The sequence below is a fragment of the Thamnophis elegans genome, chromosome 10 (assembly GCF_009769535.1).
Source record: "Thamnophis elegans isolate rThaEle1 chromosome 10, rThaEle1.pri, whole genome shotgun sequence".
NCBI classification, from domain to species: domain Eukaryota; kingdom Metazoa; phylum Chordata; class Lepidosauria; order Squamata; family Colubridae; genus Thamnophis; species Thamnophis elegans.
The window spans coordinates 10,702,000-10,726,696 of record NC_045550.1 but is presented as its reverse complement, the minus strand read 5'-3'; the positions used below and the strand labels follow the sequence as shown (position 1 = coordinate 10,726,696).

The 24,697-nt window shown below is 38.6% G+C and overlaps 1 protein-coding gene across 1 annotated transcript; it reads right to left on the bottom strand.

Moving 5' to 3' along the window:
- Positions 1-939: 939 nt before the first annotated feature.
- Positions 940-17,521, bottom strand: RGS10 (regulator of G protein signaling 10). Its single transcript, XM_032225929.1, has 5 exons — positions 17,405-17,521; positions 11,578-11,696; positions 9,492-9,578; positions 7,879-8,022; positions 940-1,514 (listed from the first exon to the last, which is right to left on the bottom strand). The coding sequence occupies exons 1-5, from the start codon at positions 17,451-17,453 to the stop codon at positions 1,368-1,370; spliced, it is 546 nt and encodes a 181-aa protein (XP_032081820.1). The 5' UTR covers positions 17,454-17,521; the 3' UTR covers positions 940-1,367.
- Positions 17,522-24,697: the final 7,176 nt, after the last annotated feature.

Here is a 24,697-nt window from a genome sequence, read left to right as displayed (position 1 = left end):
TGACAAAACATTAACAAACTATGCTTCAGTCCCAAGCATGAAGAAGGAATGGCCCAAGCATAATCAAATATAAAATACTATCACACATACTAACATACACAATTTCATTGGCATTATCAATATTTGAAATGTGATTTAAAAAGCAGGAGAGCAAAATGAAGCACAATTTCTTTCTAAATGTTTGATTTCTTTCTTGCCATAAACTGCTCTTTAACCTCATACACAGCCCACATTTTTCCATTAAGTCCGTACTTCTACCAGTGCATTTCCATATTCATAATTTCTGGAAAAAAAATATTTTCAAGGCAGCCAAGACAAAAATGGCCTCTGTAGGCATAATCTCAATGTTGAATTGTTATGAGATTTGTCTATACTGTTTCATTACTGAGAATAGGTATTTTAAAGATGAAGGTATTGTAAGGTAAATCTGCTGTAGTAGATTTACCTGTAAATAGATCCCTTAGTTTTAAATAGAAAAACACACTATAAAATGGATCAAGGAAGCACTTTTTGAAGACAAAAGTCCTAGCAAAATAGCTACTATAAACTATCTTTATCTGCTCCATCAATGGATTGGATACCTAAAGTGATATGATTAATTCAATTCACACAGTTGTTAAAACAAGAAGATATTTTCGGAAAGTCTCTGTTAGACAAAACTTTATGAGTGTTTCAAAGTCTGGGACGCAATGGATCAGAGGTTAAAGAGGTTGAGCATGTCAGCTGGATGGCCTAATTTCAAGACCCAAGCATTGCACAGGGTGAGCTCACATTACTTGCCCCACCCAGCACTTGCAAAGAATGCAAATGCAAGTAGATAAATAGGTACCATTTTAATGGGGAGGTAACAGTGCTCTATGAGCCTTGGCATATAGTCATGCTGACCACATGACCATGGAAATGTCTTCAGACACTGACTCCCATGGCTAAGAAATGGAGATGAGTACTGCCCCCTAGAGTCAGAAACAAGTGGACAGGGAAACCTTTGCCTTTTATTATCTCTACTTTCAAATTTGCTTTACTTTTTAATGCTACATTTATCATACCCCACTACCAAATGATTTACAAGTAAATATATTTTTTTTAAAAAATGAGAGGCAATTTGCAAGAACTTACAAATTGTTCAGTCTTTCAAGGGCTGTCATATCCTTAATCATTGTATCTAGAAGCAAGCACTGGCAAGAAACAAGTCACTGAAGCAACCAAAATGTAAGTTTTATCTAATAGGATTCTATACTATTCAAGCCTCTAAATGCATCTGTATTAAGCACAAAGATTATTCCTGAGTACTGATTTACTTTGATTGTAGTCTCAACATGATCTATGGATTGTTGTTATTTGGATTGTATCCAAATATGTGGATACAATCATGTATTATAAATTATAGAAGCTCTTTTTGCTGCAGTCTGAGGATCAGGTGAATTTTCTTCTTGTTCTTCAGTTTCCTTCAATTTAAGAAACACATCTGATTTCAAGAAGCGGTTGTAGCTGTCGTATTTCATGAGGTTGAAAATCTGTATGAAAAAAGGGAAACAATGCAATCTATTTGAAACGAAGCATCAAACAACAAGAACAAGAAAGGTTTTGCAAATGAGCTGCCCAATTTAGTCAAGAATAAATCTGTCTAAAAAAATGCTAAAAAGGAAAATATTCTGTTGCCCTAGCAGGCGTTTTTCCGATTAGTAGTTCCCTTCAGGTATGTGAAATTGATTTTCCAGAATTCACGTCCACCATTAACTCTACACAAAATCCTGGGAGTTGAAGCCCACATAACTTGTGGAATTTAAAAACAAGCAAGACAGTTATGGATTTTGCTTTTCAAACGTGGCAAATAAAATGATGGTTGAGGATGTGTCAAAAGACTACATGACAGACTACTATTCTAACCATGTAAACCATCCAGTTTATATGCTGGTTTATTAACCAACATTTGTTCTTCCATTTTCTTAAGACACTTTTTTTTAAGGATTTCATCAATTCTGCCTGTCACCTTTTTGGTCTCCCTTTCCCTCCGAACTCATTCACTCATCAAGTATAAGGACCAGTCATAAGTCTAATTTTTCAACTTCATTGTAACTTTGAATGGTCACTGAAATAGCCATCAGTAAGTGAGGACTATCTGTACACTTTGCCACTATCTTTTTTCTCCATATCATTATATTCTTGGCATCCTTTCTGTAGCAATCACTCTCTTATACGATTTTTTCTTCATACACAGGCCTTTTCTCTTCATTATTGCACCCAGTAACTTTTTCCGTATTTCACACTACCGCAATTCCATAAAGTTTAATGTGCACTACATAACTTACTCTTGGATTAATCAGAATACTGAGTACAATATATAATGCCATAATCTCACCTGACTATGATATTGCTATTAATTTTCAAAGAAACTTTGGGCATAATAAGGAGCCAACACAAAGATGGTTATCTTATACCATATATTGCTGCTTCAAAAATGCCAAAACAATGTCCTCCTAAATAGAATTATTTTTAGACAAGACAAATGGATATTTTATTTTATTAGCACATAATCAGTGGATTTAATCTCACAGTAAATCCACTAATTTTGTTATGTTTAGCCTCTAATTGTTCTTAGATCTCAATCTTAGCACACTGTTGCATCCTGGAATGTTTAACCTATGAGGAACTGACAACATTAATGCAACCTACTGGGAAGTGAAAATCTGTCACTAATGAACAAGATGCAACAAAAGTCAAGGCCCACACATAATTTATTATGCAAATTACATTAAATGTTTGAGGTTATAATTTTATTCTAAACATTTCCACACTCATTTGACGCATGATATTTGATCATTCTTGAACAATAATCTTTTAGAAGAAAATATTTGTAGCTCAGAGAAGTACTGTGAGGTTCTGCCACAAATACTGACCGGGCAAACCATTTGTATATACATAGAGATAAATCCCACTCCCTTTTAGCACTGATGAAGTTACCTAGTTCGGAAGTGAAACATCTGCAAGAAAATAAGCATGCTTAGAGAGCACCAATTATATTCTTTGAAAAACAATATTAATTAATGGAACATACTGTAATAGGCCTATGGGGCATGACTTTTGGCATACTCTGTACAAGCCCAGATGTACTGAAAAATACAAAAAATAGTCCATTTGTTTGTTATCTGAATTTTTTAAATCAGTTTCAGTTATTTTGAAAGTGTACAACTTTTTGTCAAAGTAGCATTTATTACTTCGAAGCCAGAAGTGCTGTAATTTTTATTAGAGCAACTGAGTTTTGCAGTTCCCATGGCCTCGGTACTTGGATATAATTCTCCAATTTGAGAAACTGATGACCAGCTAAGATAAACAGGTGCTACTTTGGGGGGCAGATGGAGAGAAAGGAAGGGGGGGCTGGCTGAGGTCCTCTTTCAGTACAAGACCCATTCAAAGAAAGAGAACACAACTGTAATCTTAAGCCAGCTGGCAAAGTGTTTTGCATAATATACTCTAAGGACTTTTGCTTATACTTCAGCAATAATAGGCCTCATATAGTTAGCTGCAAAAGGGTTTTTCCCCAACTGATTGGAGGATCCTTTAAGAGACACAAAGTGCTTTGGGGTTTTTTTTTCTTTTTAATGTAAGTCATTAAGTGTCATTTTTAAAAGTCATTTTTTTCTTTTTAATGTAAGTCACTATCTATTTTTTTAGTCCCAGTTATAAAAACGTAGAATTCAAAACATTTTGTTAACAAATTTTAATTTAGTACACCTTGTGCTTTGTGTGTGTGTAAAAATATGATTACCAGGTTAGATACCTGATGTTTGTTTTCAAATCAGAAACTTGTGTCTAAGCTTAATTTAGTTTAAAGGAAGCCTTACATTTTTTACCTACTACACAGTGACTATCAAATAGAGTTATGCTGAGGAAATTAAACTATTATATTCTTCTATATAACATTGCAGTTCAAATGATGAACTTGAAACATTAACAGAACATAAAATGTATGTAAAACAGACACCTGGTGTTAATACGGCTGGCTTTGACATAAACTAGTCTCTATTATAATGTGTTTGTCCTTTTATTTCTGTAGTATATGAATGCACCTATATTAATTAAGAACTGGATACAAAATAAGAAGCCATTTGTTAAAGTATTTGGGAAATTCTGGCAGCAGTAAAAATTTGTTTTTAGAGTCTTCTATTTTACGTTCTTCTACTGTAAAGAATTTCCTGTATAAAGAATATTATACACCAATAATTCAGGAGGATATTCAGGCTATGAGCCGTTCAAAGTAAGCGGCCTGACACAATTAGCAGACTGTTTATTTATTTATTGGTATACATTTAAATTCCACCATTAGGCATGCATCTATGATTTATGATTTGGATATAAATGATTGGTCATTTAAAAAACATATTGCACATAAGTTTTTCCTATTACTAAGACTGTGCCAAGACAGGAAGTAGAATTCTTTCACATGCTCATTAGTGGCCTGCCAAGTTTCTTTGTTTGTTTCCCGCTTTTATTATTTTTATAAATAACTGAAGGTGGCAAACATATCTAATATTCCTTCCCTCCAGTGGTGGGTTCTGGATCCATTTACAACCAGTACGGTTGCAACTGAGCCCGGCGTCCTCCACGTGAATGCATGCAGTGCATACATGCGTCCTACCCTCCAGCGGTTCCACCACAAATCCGCAAAGCCCTTATCCGGGGAGACATAAGCACGAAGACTAATTCGCGCCGTTCGAAGCGCTAAGGAAAAACGTGACCCTACGGCGATGACATAATCGCGGAGGGCAAATCCGCACATTCCCAAGCACTCAGTACCCTAAACCTAACCCTAACCCTAAAACAAACCCCTAAACCTAATCCTAACCCTTACCTTAATTTAAATCGGCTTTCTGCTGCGGCGCCATTTTAAAGCGCCCTTCTGTTGCCGCGCTGTTGTCGCGGTGGTGATGACGCGCGGTGATGACGTCGCGGCTTTAGCGACATGATTTTATCACCGCTATTTTGATGAGCGCGGTTTTGTCGTGCCACGCCCTCCAGCAACTCCTCTGCGAGGCTCCAGCTGCTCGCCGGAGCGTTGCGCAAGCCCTGTATGCGCCATGCGTGGAAGCGCCAAATAGTTTAAAGACAGCTAAGGATGTCAGGTGGGTCCTCCAGAGCATCGTACTGGAATGGTACCCGAAGCTCCGGGCAGGCACCGGTACACCCATACCGGGGCATACTGCCTGCAACCCCCACTGCTTCCTCCTATTTTTTTTCTCAGAAGGCAGCTCTGGGTTAGAAACCAGGAAAGCATAAATTCAAGTCCCACCTTAGGCATGAAAAGCGCTGAGTGATTTTGGGCCAGTCATTTTCTCTCAGTCCAACTGAGAGATTCACAAAATTACCCAGTCGGCTTTCATGTTAAGGTTGGACTAGAACTTGAGATTTCCTGGTTTCTAGCCTAATGTCTTAACTACTAGGCCAGATAGGCTCTCACAGTTGCCTGAAAATTACTCAGACTTACTCCTTTTCTCTGCCTACAACAAGATGTTGAATGCATTGGAGAGTTATTGATAAACAGAAGAGGATAAGACATAATGGAGTGTGTGTGTGAAAGAGGGAGGAGATGGGGGAGGGGAGGGAGAGGGGACAGAATAATACCCAAATCTAAGTATTTGAGGCAGAATAGATCTAGATTTAGATAAAGAAAAGATGGGACAGTGTGGAAGAAGTGAGGTGATATTTTTGAGTCAGTGGAAATATTAATTTGTACAGTGATAATATATTCAATTCAATAAAGTATCATGTGGCCAAAAATAGGACTGCAGTAATATATATATATATATACACACATACACACATATACATATACATATATATTATATATCACAAATAAATAGAAAGCAGTGTCAGCCAGATTCTTCCAAAAGGAAAAGCATCAAAGTTTTAAGAGACAGGACAGCAACTTTTTAATATTCATTGTGTATATGAACTGCCATTGAAAATATTGCTCATATTTTGTTTGTCCTGAACATGCCCTTCTTGCATTTAGATATTTAACATTCCTACTACGAAAGAACCACCCACTGGTTTCTGGGCTCTGATGTATACATCATAGCAGAACTGCTAAATTTGTAATTAAGGCAGCCAAGATAAAAGTCCATTATATCGAACAGTTTGGTGTATTCTGTAAAGGTGATGTCTTTATCTGAATGTTGATTCTTTGTAGTTATAAAATGTCTATTTTATTGCTGTATTTTCTTTTATCTATTTTATCCTGGAATTAGATCTTGTATCTGATTTTTGTTCTATTTTTTAATATGGTTGTGAGATTAATCAGTTAATAAACTACCATATTTTTCAGAGTATAAGACGCACCACAGTATAAGACTCACCTTAGTTTTTGGGGTGGAAAATAGGGGGGAGGAAAAATTCTGCCTACCAGGTATTCATCTAGCTAGTCCTTAGCCTGGTCAGCTTCAACACATTAGTTTGCTCGCTGGTTTTGAGGTTGGGATGGTGGGGGCTGTGCTTCAGCCGATTGTTGGAGAGAAAAGCAATTAGAAAAGCAGGCAAAGCACAAAAGATCACTTAGCTCGTGTTTGGGCTTAAAAACAACTTCAAAAGCACAGCTGATCCTCAGAGGGAGCTCCAGTGACTAAAGCAGGCAAAGCGGGGAAGGGGTAAGAGAAGGCAGCAGCTGATCCGGGTAGCCATTTTGGGCACTGCACGTTGAGCATTTGGAGGCTAAAAATGCAATGCACCAACACAAGCCATTGTTGGTGGCAATCTCTGCAGCCAGGAAGAAGACGCGCAGAGGCCGAAGGGTAGGGGCTGGCGGGTGGGCGGGACTGGATTCGAAGTATAAGACGCACCCAAATTTTCAGCCTCTTTTAGGAGGGGAAAAAAATGGTATCTATCTAGAATATACTTTTGCAATGCCTAACCAGCAATTATTTATAAAAAAACAAAAACAAATTCAAACAAATTATTCATCGTATTATGTCATCAAATACAGTGCTTGAAATAAGGTAAAGATGTACTTTACAAAGTAAGCATGCATTAATTTCAAATTATTTCTGAGTTATTTATTGATTTGGCCATTTGCATCCTGCTTTTATTATTATTACAAATAACTCAAGGTGGCAAACATATTCAGCACACTTTCCTCTTCCTACTTTCCACACAATAACCACCCTGTTAGGCGAGGTGGGTTAAAGAGAGTGTGACTGGCTCAAGGTCACTCAGCTGACTTTCATGACTAAGGTGGAACTTGAACTCATGGTCTCTTGCTTTCTAGATTGTTGGCTTAACCACTACACTAAATGTTAAGTCCACTGAAATCATAAATATACCTGAGAGACCGCCTCCTGCCGATCACCTCCCATAGACCGATTAGATCACACAGGCTAGATCTCCTCCGGATTCTATCTGCCAGCCAATGTTGGCTGGCGACTCCCCGGGGGAGAGCCTTCTCTGTCGCAGCTCCAGCCCTCTGGAACGATCTCCCAGTGGAGATCCGGACCCTTACTACCCTCCCGGCCTTCCGCAAAGCGATTAAGACCTGGCTGCTCCAGCAGGCCGGGGGGCTCTCGAAATATCCAGCCCCTCGGAAATTGTGACTGTTGTATATTTTAATATGTTGTTTTGTGTATTATCCCCCTCCCTTGTTTTATTGTAAGCCGCCCGGAGTCCTTCGGGAGTGGGCGGCATACAAAATCAATAAAACTAAACTATAAACTAAACTACTCTTTCCTAAGCATTTTTCACATATCAATTTCTTTTCTTAAATATTAGGTAACTTGTTCAGCAAAAAACATTGACCCTGGAGCTTTTTCTATTGTAACTATGATCCTGTCCTGCAGCCAGGAGTTAGTTGTTCATCTTTCACAAGATAATTAAGGACATATAGAATTTTACCTGATCCTGAAGTTTCTGAAACATCAGAGGGTGAGGTTTTTCCAGTATTGATTCATCCAAACGTGATTGTCCTTCTACATTGACTTGATAAGAAGCTTTATTTGACAAGAAATGTTTGTAAATTTCATTTGCCTTTGCTTTCATCTATGAAGAGAAGGACATCTTCACTAAGCACAGATGTCATTTTCCCAATATTGCCGATCTTAACAGTATTCAGTTATTAACTTATTCAGTATTCACTGAATATTATTCCACTTAAGCAAGAGAAGAATGCCTAATTTTCCTCCTGAAATCTCCCTGTCCCACACACATCCTGTTTCAGATAGTCTTTCCAATACTAAAGAGAGGATGAACCTATAGGAAAAGTGAAGAAAAGAGAACTGTATTCTATGATTAGAACACTATTCTGGAAATAAACATAACTATGAACAGCCAACATAATTAATACATTACTGTAATCATTGTTATATTCTACAACACTAATTATAGGCCGTGATGGCAGGGGTTTATGAATCTTGTAAGCCAAGTTCCATATTTATTATGATCTATCTTTGCATTCAGAAGTCATTTGAAACAGTCTTAATTGTTGTGTATAGCTGATTCCTTGACTAAAAAGGATTGCAGCTGATTCATCAAATAGCTTTTGTTTCAACAAAGATTATTACATGGTAAGAAAAACATAAGGGCTAAAGTAGCAAGTCAAATTTTGTATCCTATTGGAATCCGCATGACTCATAATTGTCCCTTGTAGAGTTAACAAAAAACAATGGCAACAGAAGTAGTGGTATGGTGTAATTATGGAATCAGATTAACATTCATCTTGCTTCTTGATATGTGCAGTTCTAAAATCAGCACTTTATCTACAACTTGATGAACCGGATTACTGTTCTTTATATTCCTACTCTTATCATGCATGTTCATCTTTTATGAGACCATCTTATTATGCAAGCCATCACATGTTAGTTTCTAGAAAACTAATGTATACTTCAACAAATTTCATGTTGCTGCTCGCTGGTACCAAGACATTTAGATGTCATTCATCTAGGCCAGGTTTCTTAACCTTGGCAATGCTAAGATGTGCGCGGTTCAACTTTGAGCATGTTGAAACCCACATGTATCTTACAGTTGAGAAACCCTACTTTAGGCAGCATTTCCAAAGTAATGATTTAATTTTTTTAAAAAAAATAACTTACACTTGTTATTTTTTTATAGGGTTATATAGTAAAAACTGAATTGTCAAAAATATGAAATCAATACTTTATATTTCAGTTTATTTTCCAGGGAAATGTAAGATAAAATTGAGTTTACCTATCCTCTTCTTAAATCAGACAGCATGGGCCAAAAGAGAAGGGGAAAAAATAGTAAGAAAATTATAGAAAAAACATAGTTTTAAAGTCATTTTAACATGTAATCCAGTAAATAAGTAACAAAGAAAAAAGAATACTTGATGAACCACCATAATCTCAACAATCATTAATAAGTTTTTGGGATTCCTTGATCACTTCCCACCTGAATCAGTTTTGTGTTCTGGGTAACTATAATAGATGTAGACTGCATTGTTATTCATATCAAGTGAAGCTCATCTGCGTTATGCTTGATTTTGGAGTCAATACCTGTTTTTCATCTTGTATCTTCTTAAACTCTTCGCAAGCTTGCCAGAATAAAACATTTTCTTCACTAAATTCTCTCTTTAAAAAGTCCTGATGGGAGGAAAAGGAGCTATTAAAATAAAGTATCATAAACTAATAGCCAGCCTTTATTAATTTCATTTAAAGTCTTTACATAAAGAACAAAAGGATTTTCTGATATTCTTGCAAATTCAATTGCAAACTCTTAAACAACGGTGTAACGAAGTGCATGTGTGAAGCAACATGCTGCCTTCCTGAATATCTTGCTACAATTTTCAGAGCCCCTTCAAAGGCTGTTGGCAAACCTACCAAACAGCAATTGTTAATATAGCATTACTGGGAAAAATGGAATCAAGAGAGAATGTTCATATTAACAATTTATTTTGTTCTGGAACATGTTCCTTTATTTAAACTCTATTTTTATTCGAAACCATGTTTATAAGACTGCCAATTTGCCAAACCTATGCGCAGTGGTTAAATGCAGCACTGCAGGCTACTTCAGCTGACTGCAGTTCAGCAGTTCGGCTGTTCAAATCTCACCGGCTCAGGGTTGACTCAGCCTTCCATCCTTCCGAGGTGGGTAAAATGAGGACCCAGACTGTGGGGGCGATATGCTGACTCTGTAAACCGCTTAGAGAGGGCTGAAAGCCCTATGAAGCGGTATATAAGTCTAACTGCTATTGCTATTGCTAATACTAAATCTAGGCGGCATATGACAACAAAAACAATTAAGCCAACAATAGCAATAGCAGTGCTGCATGTAAATAAATAAAAATGTATACAATATATATATATACAAAATAGAAAAATGGTGACCAAGCGCTTATTAAAACAATCAAAGGGGAAAGCATTCACGTGACCTCTAATGCCTCTGGAAAAAGTCAGATCTCAATATCTTCCCTAAAAGTGAGCAGAGTTAGGGCCATAGTCCATCAGAGGATAAATCTTTCCAGAAAAGAAGGGCAATTAAAAAAAAAAGTAGAGGTAGTTCTCAACTAATAACAATTGAATCCAAAATTTCTGCTGCTAAACGAGACAGTTGTTAAGTTGACCCATTCCTGCCAGAGTACAGTTGTTAAGTGAATCACTGCAGTTAAGTTAGTAAGTTAGTTGTTAACTGAAGTCTTTGCTTGTAAGGTTACAAAAGGTGATCACATGATCCCGGGACACTGCAACCATCATAAATATGAAACAATTGCCAAGGATCCGAATTTAGATCACATGACCACAGGGATGCTGTAATGATCATGTGAAAAATGATCCATTTTTTTCAGTGACATTGCAACTTTGAACAGTCACTAAATGAATGGCTGTATGTCAAGGACTTCCTCTACATGTCTTCTGTCCATAAGATGACAAGATTTAAAACAAGGAAGTGGAAGCACGCTCCCCTTCTTCCCCCACTTTTCTTTGGAGTGCAACCGTCATTGTAATTCAAAGGTCAGAGGCTGATGTTGCCCCAAAGAGTTCAGTACCTGGGTCCTAAAAGCTTATATAGTAAGGAGCCGAGGTGGCGCAGTGGTTAGAGGGCAGAACTGCAGGCCACTTCAGCTGACTGCTATCTGCAGTTCGGCGGTTCAAATCTCACCGGCTCAAGATTGACTCAGCCTTCCATCCTTCCGAGGTGGGTAAAATGAGGACCCAGACTGTGGGGGCGATATGCTGACTCTGTAAACCGCTTAGAGAGGGCTGAAAGCCCTATGAAGCGGTATATAAGTCTAACTGCTATTGCTATATTATGCTTCATAGTATAACTTTGCAGTACAACTTTTCATAGTCATTTTCATGCAATCTTGAGAAGAGTATTAGAATTAGGGTAGAGGCTTAGTAATGGCTTTCAGACAAAGGCTTCACTCTGTTTATATAAGCTTGTACATTTATCTAACACCTCAACTATTATGAAAATGAACTTCACACATCTTTCCCTAGACCTCAGTGCCACTAAATACACTCAAGACTCAAAAAATAAATGGCTTGCATATTGTTGATTCATGAAATGATGACAAAACAGCTGTAATTGATTGGGAGTTGTATCTAGGTTTGTGCAATAAATAATACCTAAGATACCAACCATAAATTTCTTTACACCTTCTCGATCTTCCAGCAAACTTTCCAGTGACTGAGCCCATCTTGTGGTCCCGTTGAGTGTCTGATGGCTACTACATGGCTTGCTGTCATTGTCAGTTATTTCTGAAAAAGAAAGTTAATTATGTTTGTGTATTTAAATTTATAGCTGTAGAATTGTTACTGTCTCTGTTAAAAGGCTGTAAGACAATTCATTAATTTGCAGTTTTGAAGACGATAAGAACCAACAAATATATTGTGATGTCAATGTCATTTATTCCACAATTAACTACAAATTTCACGATTCAAGTTCAAAGGGTAGAAAAATGAAATATGAATATAATCTTACTTAATATAAGGTATTTTATATTTCTGTGACTAATCATGTTCCTGTTTTATATTAATCAAAGCTATAAAGCAACACTATATAATATACAAAAATTCTATCCAAGTTATGCTTATATAGCATATATAAAAGATTGTGACTTTATTGAATGTGACTATCATTTTTTCCAAGTTTATAAAGTTGGTAGAACTTTTTCAAGGACCTTTAAAAAGGCAAAAGGGTTATACAGTAAATATTTGCCTTGTAAACAAGTTGGAATATTTCCTAAAAGAATGGCATAGAAGAACAGCTACACAAATCCATATGTTTTAAATATTTTATCTTTTTGGACGAAAATGGGAAAAATACTGAATTTTAAAGAAATTTGCACACTAAAATATGTAAAAAAATTAAAGGAAAAACAGACCGTTTTCTTATTAACATTCTAGAATTTACCGGGTTAAAAATATTTGAAAGCAAGACAAAAATTCTTAATTTTGTTTTTATTTGAATGTTGTAAAAATTACTATTAAATTGGGTGAAACCAACAAAATACAATACCATAATTTTTACAATTACAACTTCCCAGCATGACCTTTTCCTTCCCATTTTCCCTGAATATGTACCATTAACATTTTGAAATAACTGTTCATTTTCAGACTTCATTTGAATTACTTGACATTTTCAGAATTCATTTTTGAAGCTATTTTTATACTGCCCTAGATCTTTAGCACTATGTGTGATTAAATTGGTGTCGACTCTTCGTGACCATATCGAATGCATGCTTTGGCTAAAAGTCAATCAACTAATCAATAGTAGTTTCAAAGAAAGGGAATTTCAGAGTTTGATGTCACCATGACATCAACTCTACGTTCCTCCCAATTCTGTGATTCTATTAATACAGAACTGAAACCCCCAAAGTGCTTTTTCAAAAGGCAACTGGACTTTCTTGGTTTTTTTCCTTAAAATGTTTCGCTTCCATCCAGCCAAGAAACTCCAGTTGCCTTCTGAGAAAGCACCTTTGAGACAATCATGACCTGAATGATTGAGAATCTCCACAGACACAGAACTGAAATATTCTTGTCAAAGATGACTGGCCACATCTAACACTTGTAAGGCTTGGGCTCCCACAACAGAACTAGGAAAAAATCTGGATATTCATTAAATGAATACCAGTGCTTTTCCATTCTTAATGCATCTTGGATAGCTTTCTGGCAACCCAGATAAGACCTCCTGATTATTTCCTTTGCTTTTCTATTGAACAGATACTGAATGCCAAAAGCTGTGATTTAAAGAAATGGTTCATGTTTTTATTTAGATCTAGCTTTTGATTTTCTGAGGGAAATGTCCATTGTCCATTTTCTGAGGGAGATGTCCAGTTTTTGTTTAATCTCAGAAAAAAATCCTTTTTTTTTTTTTTTGGAAGCCAGCAATTGTTTAGGGAAAAAAAACTGCAGCCATAACTATGGGAAAGAACATTTTACTAGATGTACATTAGCTTGTTTTCACTAAAATGACAAATGTTTGGTTTGTATTTGGGCTTTACGACCAGTTTTCCTTGTTACCTTCTGGGAGGAATCTTGGTGGTATCCAAAGCAGATCAGATTCTGTCGCAGTTTTGTTCCATATAGTATAAACTTTGTAAACTCTCAAGCTTTCTCTTTCTGATATGTATTCAAGTTGGACAACCAGATTTGAAGGCTTTTGAGAATGTCAAAAAGGATGGTGCTAATATAATTTTGGTGGGGAAGGGGAGAGAATCTATTATAAATTAATCAATTAGATTCCTCTGCTGCTTTATTAAGCCAGATTCTTAGTATCTCATAATCAGAGTAAAGTCCAAAGAATTAATATAATATAATAAAAATCCTTGTTCAGTGAATTATGGTTATTTCTAGATACATCTGAATTTAAAACTTTAAGAATCCTGGGTAAAAATCCCAGAGCTTTCAACTTGGCAAGCTATTTAAATATTTAAGGTACACTTTAGTTGCTTCTCTGTTAATTGAAAGGCGCTCTGCAGTTATTTTGCCTATCTTTTCTCCTCCTCCCCACCAATTTTGTGGTAAGAAATAAAAGAAGCAATGCAAAAACATGGACGAGTTCCAAATGGAAAAAGCCATCTGAGCTTCCTATTAAATCCTATGTTTAAGACAGGATAATTATACAATAAAAACCTCATCTGGAAGCAGTTTTAGCCTATCTTCTCTCATTTTTTCCTCTGCAACATCAACTAACAAGCAAACAAATAGACAACTAGTAAACACCACTTGTTGCACTCCTAATCAGATGAACTTGTCCCACTGTTTTCAGTGGAAATGAAATATAGATCCTACTCAATTAACGCAAACAGCGTTTTCACGTTGCTTCTGTTGCCTAAATAGGATATTTACTTTATTTAAGTTATACAATAGACTAGTTACAACCTTTATTACATCACTGCTAATATAACTTGCATATTATTTCGCTCTCTATTCACAACTATATCTGCAATTTGCAAAAAAGTTATAACATTATACCAACACATGATACATATTTCTCCAAAACAAATTTCTTTTACATAACATCATTTTACAATCATAGAAACACATTTCATTGCTTGAAATAAGCTGAAGATTGAAAGAAACAATCCAAGATGAAAATACTTCCATGGCCAAGAAACAAAGAAACTTTACTTTCCATGGTCAGGTTTCACACACAATTTTTTTAAGTAGTACAGACACTCTTGACTTATGACCACAATTGGGATTGGATTTCTGGTCGTAAGTCATTCTGGTTGTTAAATAAAGGCAACCACATGGACCCAATTTTATAATTTAGGGAAGGGGGACATTTTTAAGCAAATCTGCTGTGTGGTTGAAAGAACGTGGTAGTCATAAGGGCAAACACGCTCTTCTAAATGGCAAAAAAATACTGGAAACTTCAAAAATACTGCAATTGTGATCATGTGATCACAGGATATCAGAATCTTTCATAAAGGTGAGCCTTTAGCCGAACTATCAAAAAACAGTCATCCGACATAGGGGATTAGCACATTTTAGGACAACCAAAAATGCTTTATGAGGTGTGGTTATTTTGAATGGTTGTTAGGCAACTGGTCATAAGTTGATGTCTACCTGTAGGTGTTTCTAAAACACACGTTTCCATAACTTTTGTTTTAAATCTGTAGATTTACTGAAATTACTAATCCAAACATTTTCTTTGGAATCATAGGGTTTAACTTTTAAACAAAAATGTACAAAAATTTAGATGTTATATATGTGCACAGTAGACAGGAAACACTATCAGGTGTGAAGCCTTTGCTTTACAAGAAATAAACCAGGTTAATATTACATGGTTCTTTCACCAAGCAATACTGATTGCACTATAATTCATCTTCAACACCTTTCAGCTCTAGCAGCCCAAGTGTTACTTACAAGCTCCTGCATTGCTAGAATTTAACTTGACTAAACTAAACTATGTAATTTGTCAGATCATTTAATATTTATGGGTAAATTATGTGATCTAAATTATTTCCCCCCAAAAAGTTTTGTATCTAAGGTTGGTATTTGAGAACAGGAAAACCAATCTGGACTTAAAAATTCTAGTAAGTTGAAAAAGATTCAGAGAACCGCAACCAGAAGTATTTGAAATAAGGAGAGGCTGCAGAATAAATCACCAAGACTAGAGAAAAAAAATCGTAGAAGTAATATCCATCTTCATAACTCAGAAACGTTTTCTGAAAATCCAAGTAAGAATGGAGTTAAGTTCACCTGCCCTGATATATGCTCAAAAGACAAAAATGAAAAAATGTCCTGCATACTACGGACAGTTCAATAATGGGGATAACTTTTCAGAGGCAAAAGTCTCTATGAAATTAAGTGATTTCTGGCTATAATTTGGGGTCATAGGTAATGTTCTGCAGCAATACAGAAGTAGCTTGATGTTGTCTTCTTTTAGGAAGCTTTTTATTTATTTGCAGTCCAAACTATAGCCCAGAGATTTCCTGTTGCTCTCATCCAAAGCATAGGAAACAAAGTTTAACCTGATTAGCTTAAACTTTATCTTAAAATTGAGATTAATAAATATATATTGCTAATACTGTATATAAATACTTTCCAAGTAACTGCTTCCCAGCCAGGATTACTTCGGGGGGGGGGGGGTTGGTACAGTGATCATATTCAGGGATCCTAGAACATCATGCTAAAATCAAAGCACGAATCATTTCCACCACATGCATGAAAAATCCAGTAATTTATAAACAAAAATCTGAAAACCAAGCTGAGCAGATACTCAGTAAATACTGAATCTAACTTCCAATACCCAGTATCATTGTTAAAGGTTCATTGTTTCAAAGCAAAACTTTTACAAAGTTCAACAGAATCCTGATGACCCAAATCTTGTGACTGGCTGGACTTTTCACTTTGAGATATGAAACATATTATTTTCCATTTAGGTACAGTACTATTCTGTATAGGAAATGTGGAATATTATTCCACCGTTCTTGCAGTAATTCCTTCATCTCTAAATATTTTCATACTGCAAAACTGATTTCCATAAAAACGCCAGGATTTGAACCAAAATAAAAGTGAACTGAAGTTGACTCAACGGGAGCCAGCATCTGCTCTCTGCTGTGCTATTTTATATTACCTTTCTGATTCGTGCTGACTATTCAGAGAAATGCAACATTAATGGGGAATTTATTCTGTATAGGAAATGTGGAACATGATTCCACCGTTCTTGCAGTAATTCCTTCATCTCTAAAATATTTTCATACTGCAAAACTGATTTCCATAAAAACGCCTGGATTTGAACCAAAATAAAAGTGAACTGAAGTTGGCTCAACGGGATCCAGCATCTGCTCTCTGCTGTGCTATTTTGTATTACCTTTCTGATTCGTGCTGACTATTCAGAGAAAGGCAACATTAATGGGGAATCCCCCCCCCCTCCTGTCTGCAGGAGCAATCCAACCTGATGGATTCCCAAAGAAAAGGGCAGTGTCTAATTTCTATCTTGCATTTCTTGCATGCCCCTGAAACCATCTCGGTATCTTTGAACTATGCAAGACTCTCAGCTCCGAAGTGCGTGCCTGTCTCTTTCCCTCTTCCTTTTTTTTCTTTTTCTCTCTGACTCGTTCGTGCCGGTCTGTCTGAAAACACCACCCTGCCAAATGGCAAGCGAGCCTCTCTTCAACCTTCCTCTTTCGGCTGCAAGACTTCCCCTTGCGTTTGCTGACTTCGGGGAGAGAGAGAGAGGGAAAAAAAGCGGGATAAAAAAAAAACCTAGCGATCCTAAATCGAATACTTGCGCTTATAGATGCAGAAAAGTAGCAACAATGAACCAAAAAAAAAATCAAATTTTAACAGACGGGAGGCACCTCCTTCCGGCACAGAAAAAAAGCCAGTTTGCAAACTGCAAAGCCACCCTGGTCCGAACTCTCCGCTTGCAAGAAAACTAGCAAACAGACTACGCTGCAAGGCGTTTTCTTTCTAACCCATCACCACACCTCTCTCACTACCCCGGGCCATACCTGACGGAGGCCGCTTTCTGCTGAGTCTGCTCACCGCCCTGGTGAACATCGCCGGCGGTGAAGAGTCCGGGGAAAGGAGGCGTATCCCCTCCCGGCTGAAGCGCGCTCTTCGGCAGGCGCCCTCCACCACCCGCCTCGCTGCTTATGGGAGGCGCCTGGCGCGGCCCTTGGAGCGACCGTCTCCGGCGCGCGTCACGCCCGCTCTCATCTCCGCGGCTTGAAGAAGACGGGCCCGGAGGGAGTCGCGGAGGAGTGGAGACTTCAGCCCGCCTTAGATTTGGCGGGGAAAAGCGCCCTTGGGGCTCGGTTCCGTAGCGCAGTGTTTCTCAACCTTGGCGACTTTAAGTCCTGTGGACTTCAACTCCCAGAATCCCCCAGCCAGCATAGCTGTGCTGGCTGGGGGATTCTGGGAGTTGAAGTCCACAGGACTTAAAGTCGCCAAGGTTGAGAAGCTATGCTGGCTGGGGGATTCTGGGAGTTGAAGTCCACAGGACTTAAAAGTCGCCAAGGTTGAGAAGCTATGCTGGCTGGGGGATTCTGGGAGTTGAAGTCCACAGGACTTAAAGTCGCCAAGGTTGAGAAGCTATGCTGGCTGGGGGATTCTGGGAGTTGAAGTCCACAGGACTTAAAAGTCGCCAAGGTTGAGAAGCTATGCTGGCTGGGGGATTCTGGGAGTTGAAGTCCACAGGACTTAAAGTCGCCAAGGTTGAGAAACACTGCTCTAAATGAAACACTGGGAAAATAGGTGTAAGACTTGCTAGGCGCAACCAAACTTTTTCCATGCTAGCAAGTCTTACACCTATTTTCCCAGTGTTTCATTTAGAGCAGTGTTTCTCAACCTTGGCGACTTTAAGTCCTGTGGACTTCAACTCCCAGAATCCCCCAGCCAGCTATGCTGAGAAACACTGCCGTAGCGTCCCAGCCCACCTTTAAGTTTTACAACGCCTCTTTGATTCGACCCTTAGACAGAGCTTGGCGACTCTCCCCCGCTTATAGAGTTTATGAAAGCGTGAAACGTCTGCACGCGTCTCTCTTTGAACACGCGTCTTACAGGCCTGAAGGCTTTGAGGGTGGGTAGAACGGTGCGTGTCAACGACGGCGATTTCCCGAAATGATGCCCGTTTCTTCTGTGTTCTCCATCTTCCTTAGAAGTCACATCGCCTTTCTTTGAAAGCCGCACGGAACTGTAAACTTGAGTTGCGAAATAAAAGTAAACGAAACTGCCTGCCGCGAATTAAAATTGTCCCGAAGACAAATGAAACGTCTTCATTGAAGCAATCGCAGATGGGAAAGATATATCGTGGCAGCAATGTTCTGCTAGCTAATTTAGAGGGCTGCATTTTATAAGTGATAGGCTTACATCTGTGGTAACGCTAAAAGATACTGTAAGCATTAAATGTAATGGAAATATATGATGACCTCCTCCTTTTCTTGCAGCTAACCAGAATTTAAGATGAATAAATGTTGGCAGTGTGATTGCTGATGAGAGAAAATATTCATGCTAAGTTGCTCCTTTTGAAGCAAGATCAAAAACGAAATCAAGATGAGATTTTTAAATGAGATTTTTCAAATAACACGGTAGCTATCATAACATCCAAGTGTCCTTCCTTACTGAAGAGTCCACTTTAATAGTTAAGAGTCCCCAGAAATGAACAAATATTGATGGAAAAGTAAAAAGATATTAGAACACTGTAGTTTTCAACTGATAAAAGTGCATTGATTTTATGTATAATGCACATACCCACAGAGAAATTGTTTTGTCATCAAATAATCATCATTAAGCACAGTGAACATTGGCTGGTATTGGCCTTAAGGAAAGAAGAAAATCTTCCAATATTGTGCCACTCAATCCCAATCCTTGGAGTTGATCCAAAATGATACGGTTGATGGTTGACTGAGAGACCTTGTAGAGCCAAGATAGATCCACTACCCTGCATCCTGCTGATGCCATAGATCTTCCAAAAGCATGACCAATGACATTCTTATGCCATGTCCAGGCATGAGGTCCAGATAATTCATTTCATTCAGGATCTGGTGAAGCTATTGAATGATCATCTTCTCTACAACTTTCCCCCCAAAAAGCAAGTTGGACATTGGACAAAAATTGTCTAGTATGGTGCAAGGTTCCACCACAAATCCGCAAAGCCCTTCTGCGCAGAGACATAAGCGCAAAGACTAATTCGTGCCGTTCTACCCTAACACTAACCCTAACCCGCGATGACATAATCGCGGAGGGCAAAATCCCGCATTCCCAAGCACTTAGTACCCTAAACCTAACCCTAAACCTAACCCTAAACCTAACCCTAAAACAAACCCCTAAACCTAATCCTAACGCTTACCTTAAATGAAGTCGGCTTTCTGCCGTGGCGCCGTTTTAAAGCGCCCTTCTGTTGCCGCGCTGTTGTTGCGGCGGTGATGACGTGCGGCGATGACGTCGCGGCTTTAGCGCCGCGATTTTATTGCCGCGATTTTGACCAGTGCGGTTTCGCCATGCCACGATGGTGCAGAGGTGGGTTTCTAATTTTTTTCCAACTGGTTCGGGCATGCGCAACACTAATGTGCATGCACAGAAACATCCGGGCGGGTGGACGGAGCCTCTCACCGCCGCTACTGCCGGTTCATCCAATCTGGGCCAAACCAGCAGCAATCCACCTCTGGTATGGTGGGATCCAGCAATGGTTTTCTGAGTGAACCAAAGTCGTAGCTAACCAGAAAGGCCCTAGGTCTAAGGAGGAGGTGAACGAGCTTGCAGTCATAAGGATGTTGTCCATCAGAGTCCGTGACCCGTCAAAAGCGCGGAGGACAAAATCGCGCTCGACGAAAGCGCGCATGTGACGTCATCACAGCGCGACGAAAAAAATTAAAAATTGAAATAAAATTAAAATTAAAGCAAGCTGATTCACATAAAGGTAAGGGTTGGGGTTAGGTTTAGCGTTAGGTTAAGGGTTAGCGTTAGGTTTAGCGTTACGTTAACGGTTAGGTTTAGGGTTAGGTTAAGGGTTAGGTTTAGGGTTAGGTTTAGGGTTAGGTTTGGGGGGGTTAGGGTAAGGTTTTAGCTTTATTTTTACATTTTTCGATCACAGCGCGATGTTTTCGTCGCGCTGTGATGACGTCAAATGCGCGCTTTCGTCGAGCGCGATTTTGTCCTCCGGGATTTTGTGGTGGAACCTCAGGCCCAACAAATTCAAACCATTCTTGTAACAGGCAAGACTGAACCCTAGGCATTTCCACTGGACCCACACCATAACTGGCATTAAGAGCAGTGGTCACCATAGAGCCGATTTGGCGCAGTGGTTAAATGCAGCACTGCAGGCTACTTCAGCTGACTGCAGTTCTGCAGTTCGGCTGTTCAAATCTCACCGGCTCAAGGTTGACTCAGCCTTCCTTCCTTCTGAGGTGGGTAAAATGAGGACCCGGATTGTTGTTGGGGGCAATATGCTGACTCTGTAAACTGCTTAGAGAGGGCTGAAAGCCCTATGAAGCGGTATATAAGTCTAACTGCTATTGCTATTTATTGGAACAAATTTTGAGTGATTTTGTTCAATAGACACTAAGAAAATTATCCCACCAAGTCTTGCAGGTGAATTGCAAGTTTCTCCTTGTCCACAACAGCTTGAGTTGGGCCACCCAAAATAAGGCCGCCAAACAGCAATCTCTGTAAACAATAAGGTTAGAGAAATAATTTCATTTCACTGTCCTTACTCACAAGGGCGGCCTTAATAGTGACTCTTACCTATGTTCAGTCAAGTTCATGCTTCATTGACTTTCATCAATGCTGTAGACATCTCCCATCTTTAGCTCTTCCATAAACTGCACAGAACAACACGATCCATGGGAAAACGATAATTGCATGCACCTTTATTCTAAGCAGTGACTAAGGACTCAATTGGACCATGCATCAGACCATCAAAAAACAAACAAACCATAATTCCCTCTGGAATCCTTCTAGCTGTCATTAGTCTCTGGCAGTGGACCAGTCTAAGAGGTCCTATCTCCCTATGGCTCCACCACAAAACCGCGAAGCCCTTATCCGCGCCTACATAAGTGCGGAGGGCAAATCCGCGCCGTCCGAAGCGCTAAGGAAAAACGCGACCCCACCGCGATGACATAACCGCGGAGGGCAAATTCGCGCCTTCCGAAGCACTCAGCACCCTAAACCTAAACCTAAACCTAAAGCAAACCCCTAAACCTAATCCTAACCCTTACCTTAATTTAAATCGGCTTTCTGCCGCTGTGCTGTTTTAAAGCGCCCTTCTGTCGCCGTGCTGTTGTCATGGCGGTGATGACGTCGCGGCTTTAGCGATGTGGTTTTATCACCGCTATTTTGACGAGCGCGGTTTTGGCGTGCCACGTCTCCCTATAGCATGGGAGAGGTCAATGCCAGAGAATCCCAGGATTACCAGGCCATGATCCGACTATGACAGGGGGTCACAGAAAGCTCCGCCAATTCCAGGCCACTCTGCTTCTACTCCAACAGAAAATTAGATCAAGTATGTGACCACATTTCTTGTTTTGGCTGTAGATGACCTGGAATAAGTCCATGGTTTTCCTGGAAGACATGAAGAGCCAATTCGCACCCTGCTCCTAAGGAAGGCAGATTGAAATCCTCCAGTGTCATAAACCTGGTGGTTTCCATTGCCAACCCTGAGATGGAGAATAACTCAGGCAGAAAGGTCGCTACATAGAGTCTGATACAATAGCAACCCTCCCCACTGATTCATGCTTTGGATAAGATGCATTCCTTCAGATCCTGAGCTGGTAGAAAAGTTTGCCAGCTCTGCACTGACGTCCAAGCTCTACTCAACTTGAGTGAAGGGGTTGGTGACTGGTTAATGTAGAATAAGTTAAGGATTGTGATTTTTCCTGCTAGCAGAAAAAAAAACGTCTACTTGTTCTCCTTAATGTGGGCTGGGTTTTGATTGAAGGGTAAACCCATGGACCCAGAGTTCCTTCTGACTCTTACCTTGCAACTTCCACCCATTATCAGTTGCTTTTATCAGTCTAGTGCAGTGTTTCTCAACCTTGGCAACTTGAAGATGTCCGGAATTCTGGGAGTTGAAGTCCGGACATCTTCAAGTTGCCAAGGTTGAAAACACTGGTCTAGTGGTTTTCTGAAAGAGTATTAAACTATGTTTAAAAATACTTCCCAGACATCTGATGGACATTGGGTGAGACCATGTGATATCTGTTCCCGATTTACTAATAATTGCATATAATAATTGTGTAGCCATCAGTCACATATTCATTTTCAAAGGATAAACTAGTGAGACTTCTCCCCAGCATCCCCTCCAATTGCTCGCTGCCCTCAATTTATTATTATTTTTTTCCCTTAGGGAAGAGGATACATTACAAAATTCAGGTTTTTATCTTAAAGTAATGGTTTTAGCGCATGTGACTTTGCAACATGCAGTTTCCTAAATTTGCTTTTTAAGCAATAAAATTCAGGCAGGAGCTTGGAGGGTACGTTGAGAGATCTTGACAGGCAACTTTATCCTACTTCAGACTCATTATTTTGTTCCGAAATTATTCAATCATTTCCTGTAAATCCAGTAGAACATACAGAAGCAAATCATTGAAAAAATTAAAATACAGATTGATTAAAGAGTCATACAAGGAGAATAATGGGACCTCACTTTCATCTTAATGATGACACAAACATGGACTTGAAAACACTTTTTTTTCTATGTTCTCATAATTAATGTTATCCCTAGTTCATGGGTGAAAGGGGCTTAATTATCCTTCATTGGGCCACCCTTATTTCCAGCAGTCTTTTTTTCCCTTTCTCTGAAAGCATGCAAGAGAAGCCTGATATATAACATTTTTTAGCCTTTGCCACCGTTGCCTTAAAAGGAAGTAGGTGAATTGCTATGATTGGGATCAGAGACAACAAAAAGGGGATAAGGATTGGCACAGGGGCAACACATTTTGTGTGATAAAGTTTTGTGCTGACTCAAGATAGCGAATAGCACCAGTGCCAGCTCAAAGTATTTGGCACCCCCAGACCACATTGGATGGTGCCACCTCCCACAAATGTGAACATCTTCAGTTTTAGAATGATTCAGGAGGAGGAGAAATATTAGTGTCGAATAACTTGGGCACCCCAAGCCAATGCACACTCCGCCGTAGCATAAAGCCAGTTCTGGAAAGCATTATAAGAGACCCTTGGGAAAAGCCCATTTTTTTCAAAGAAGAACTAATAATGTGAAATAGTATTTGGAAAATGAGGGATATTGAGAAAAATATCCTGTGTTCACCAGCCCTATTTAAATATTCCAAGCCCTTTATATATGAAGTAATACAGCAAGAAAAATCCTCAGTCCTATTATAGAGATTATAGATATTTGTTTTTACAGTAATATGAAAGCAACTGTACAAAATGTTTAGAATTTCTATAAAAAGAAATAGACCAAGTAGTCCTGAAGTCTGTACTCAGAAGCATGTCTCATTAAAATAAAGTTACAGCTCTTCCTTGGTGGAGGAACCCAAAATTAAGAACTTTTAACTATAGAAAATATAGGCATAATGTTCAGAAAATTATTTTTTTCTTTATTTCTTGTACATTGTGCCATTTATGATTGCAGACCAAACTGTGTAAATGCCATGGCAAATAAAATGTAATCTTTCCATTAAATGAATTGCATGTTTTAATTAAAAGGCACTTCCTATGTTTGCATAGAAAACACTGAGTGTTATTCTCAAGATTTTGTACTAAATATACAAAGATTACTCTTTTTAAAACCTATGTTGACTTCTCGTTTTAACTGGCACTTAACTTGGTATGTAATGTGTGTGTGAACATACAACATAAAGGAAACCATGAGAACATTGCTACAAAAAGTCTATTAAAAGAATTTTGATGAGAAACAAAAGAATTTATTTCAGTAAGAACTTACATAAAACAAACTGCAACAACCAACAGCAAAGACAAGCACTATTTTCTTTTTGGCACTATTTTAATGGTACAAAACTATTGTAGTCAGTGAAAATACTGAACAGCATAGTGATTGCAGATCATTTTCATGGTTGGCAATAATTTTCATTATGTTGGAATCCCATGCTATATTACACTTGAGCAATCCTTTCTGAAACTTTCTTGCATATCTGAATGAATCATGAAACTGGTAGATTTATGCTCTTTTCTGACAGGTCTTGAAGAATTGGTATGGTTCTTCCCCTTGATAATGTTGAGCTACATAAATGAACTGTAACATTGGAATGTTCAAGAATATTTGAATAGTTGAAGTATTGGAGTGGAGTGGAACTTCCTTCCCCAGTTATTGAGCAGTTAGGAAT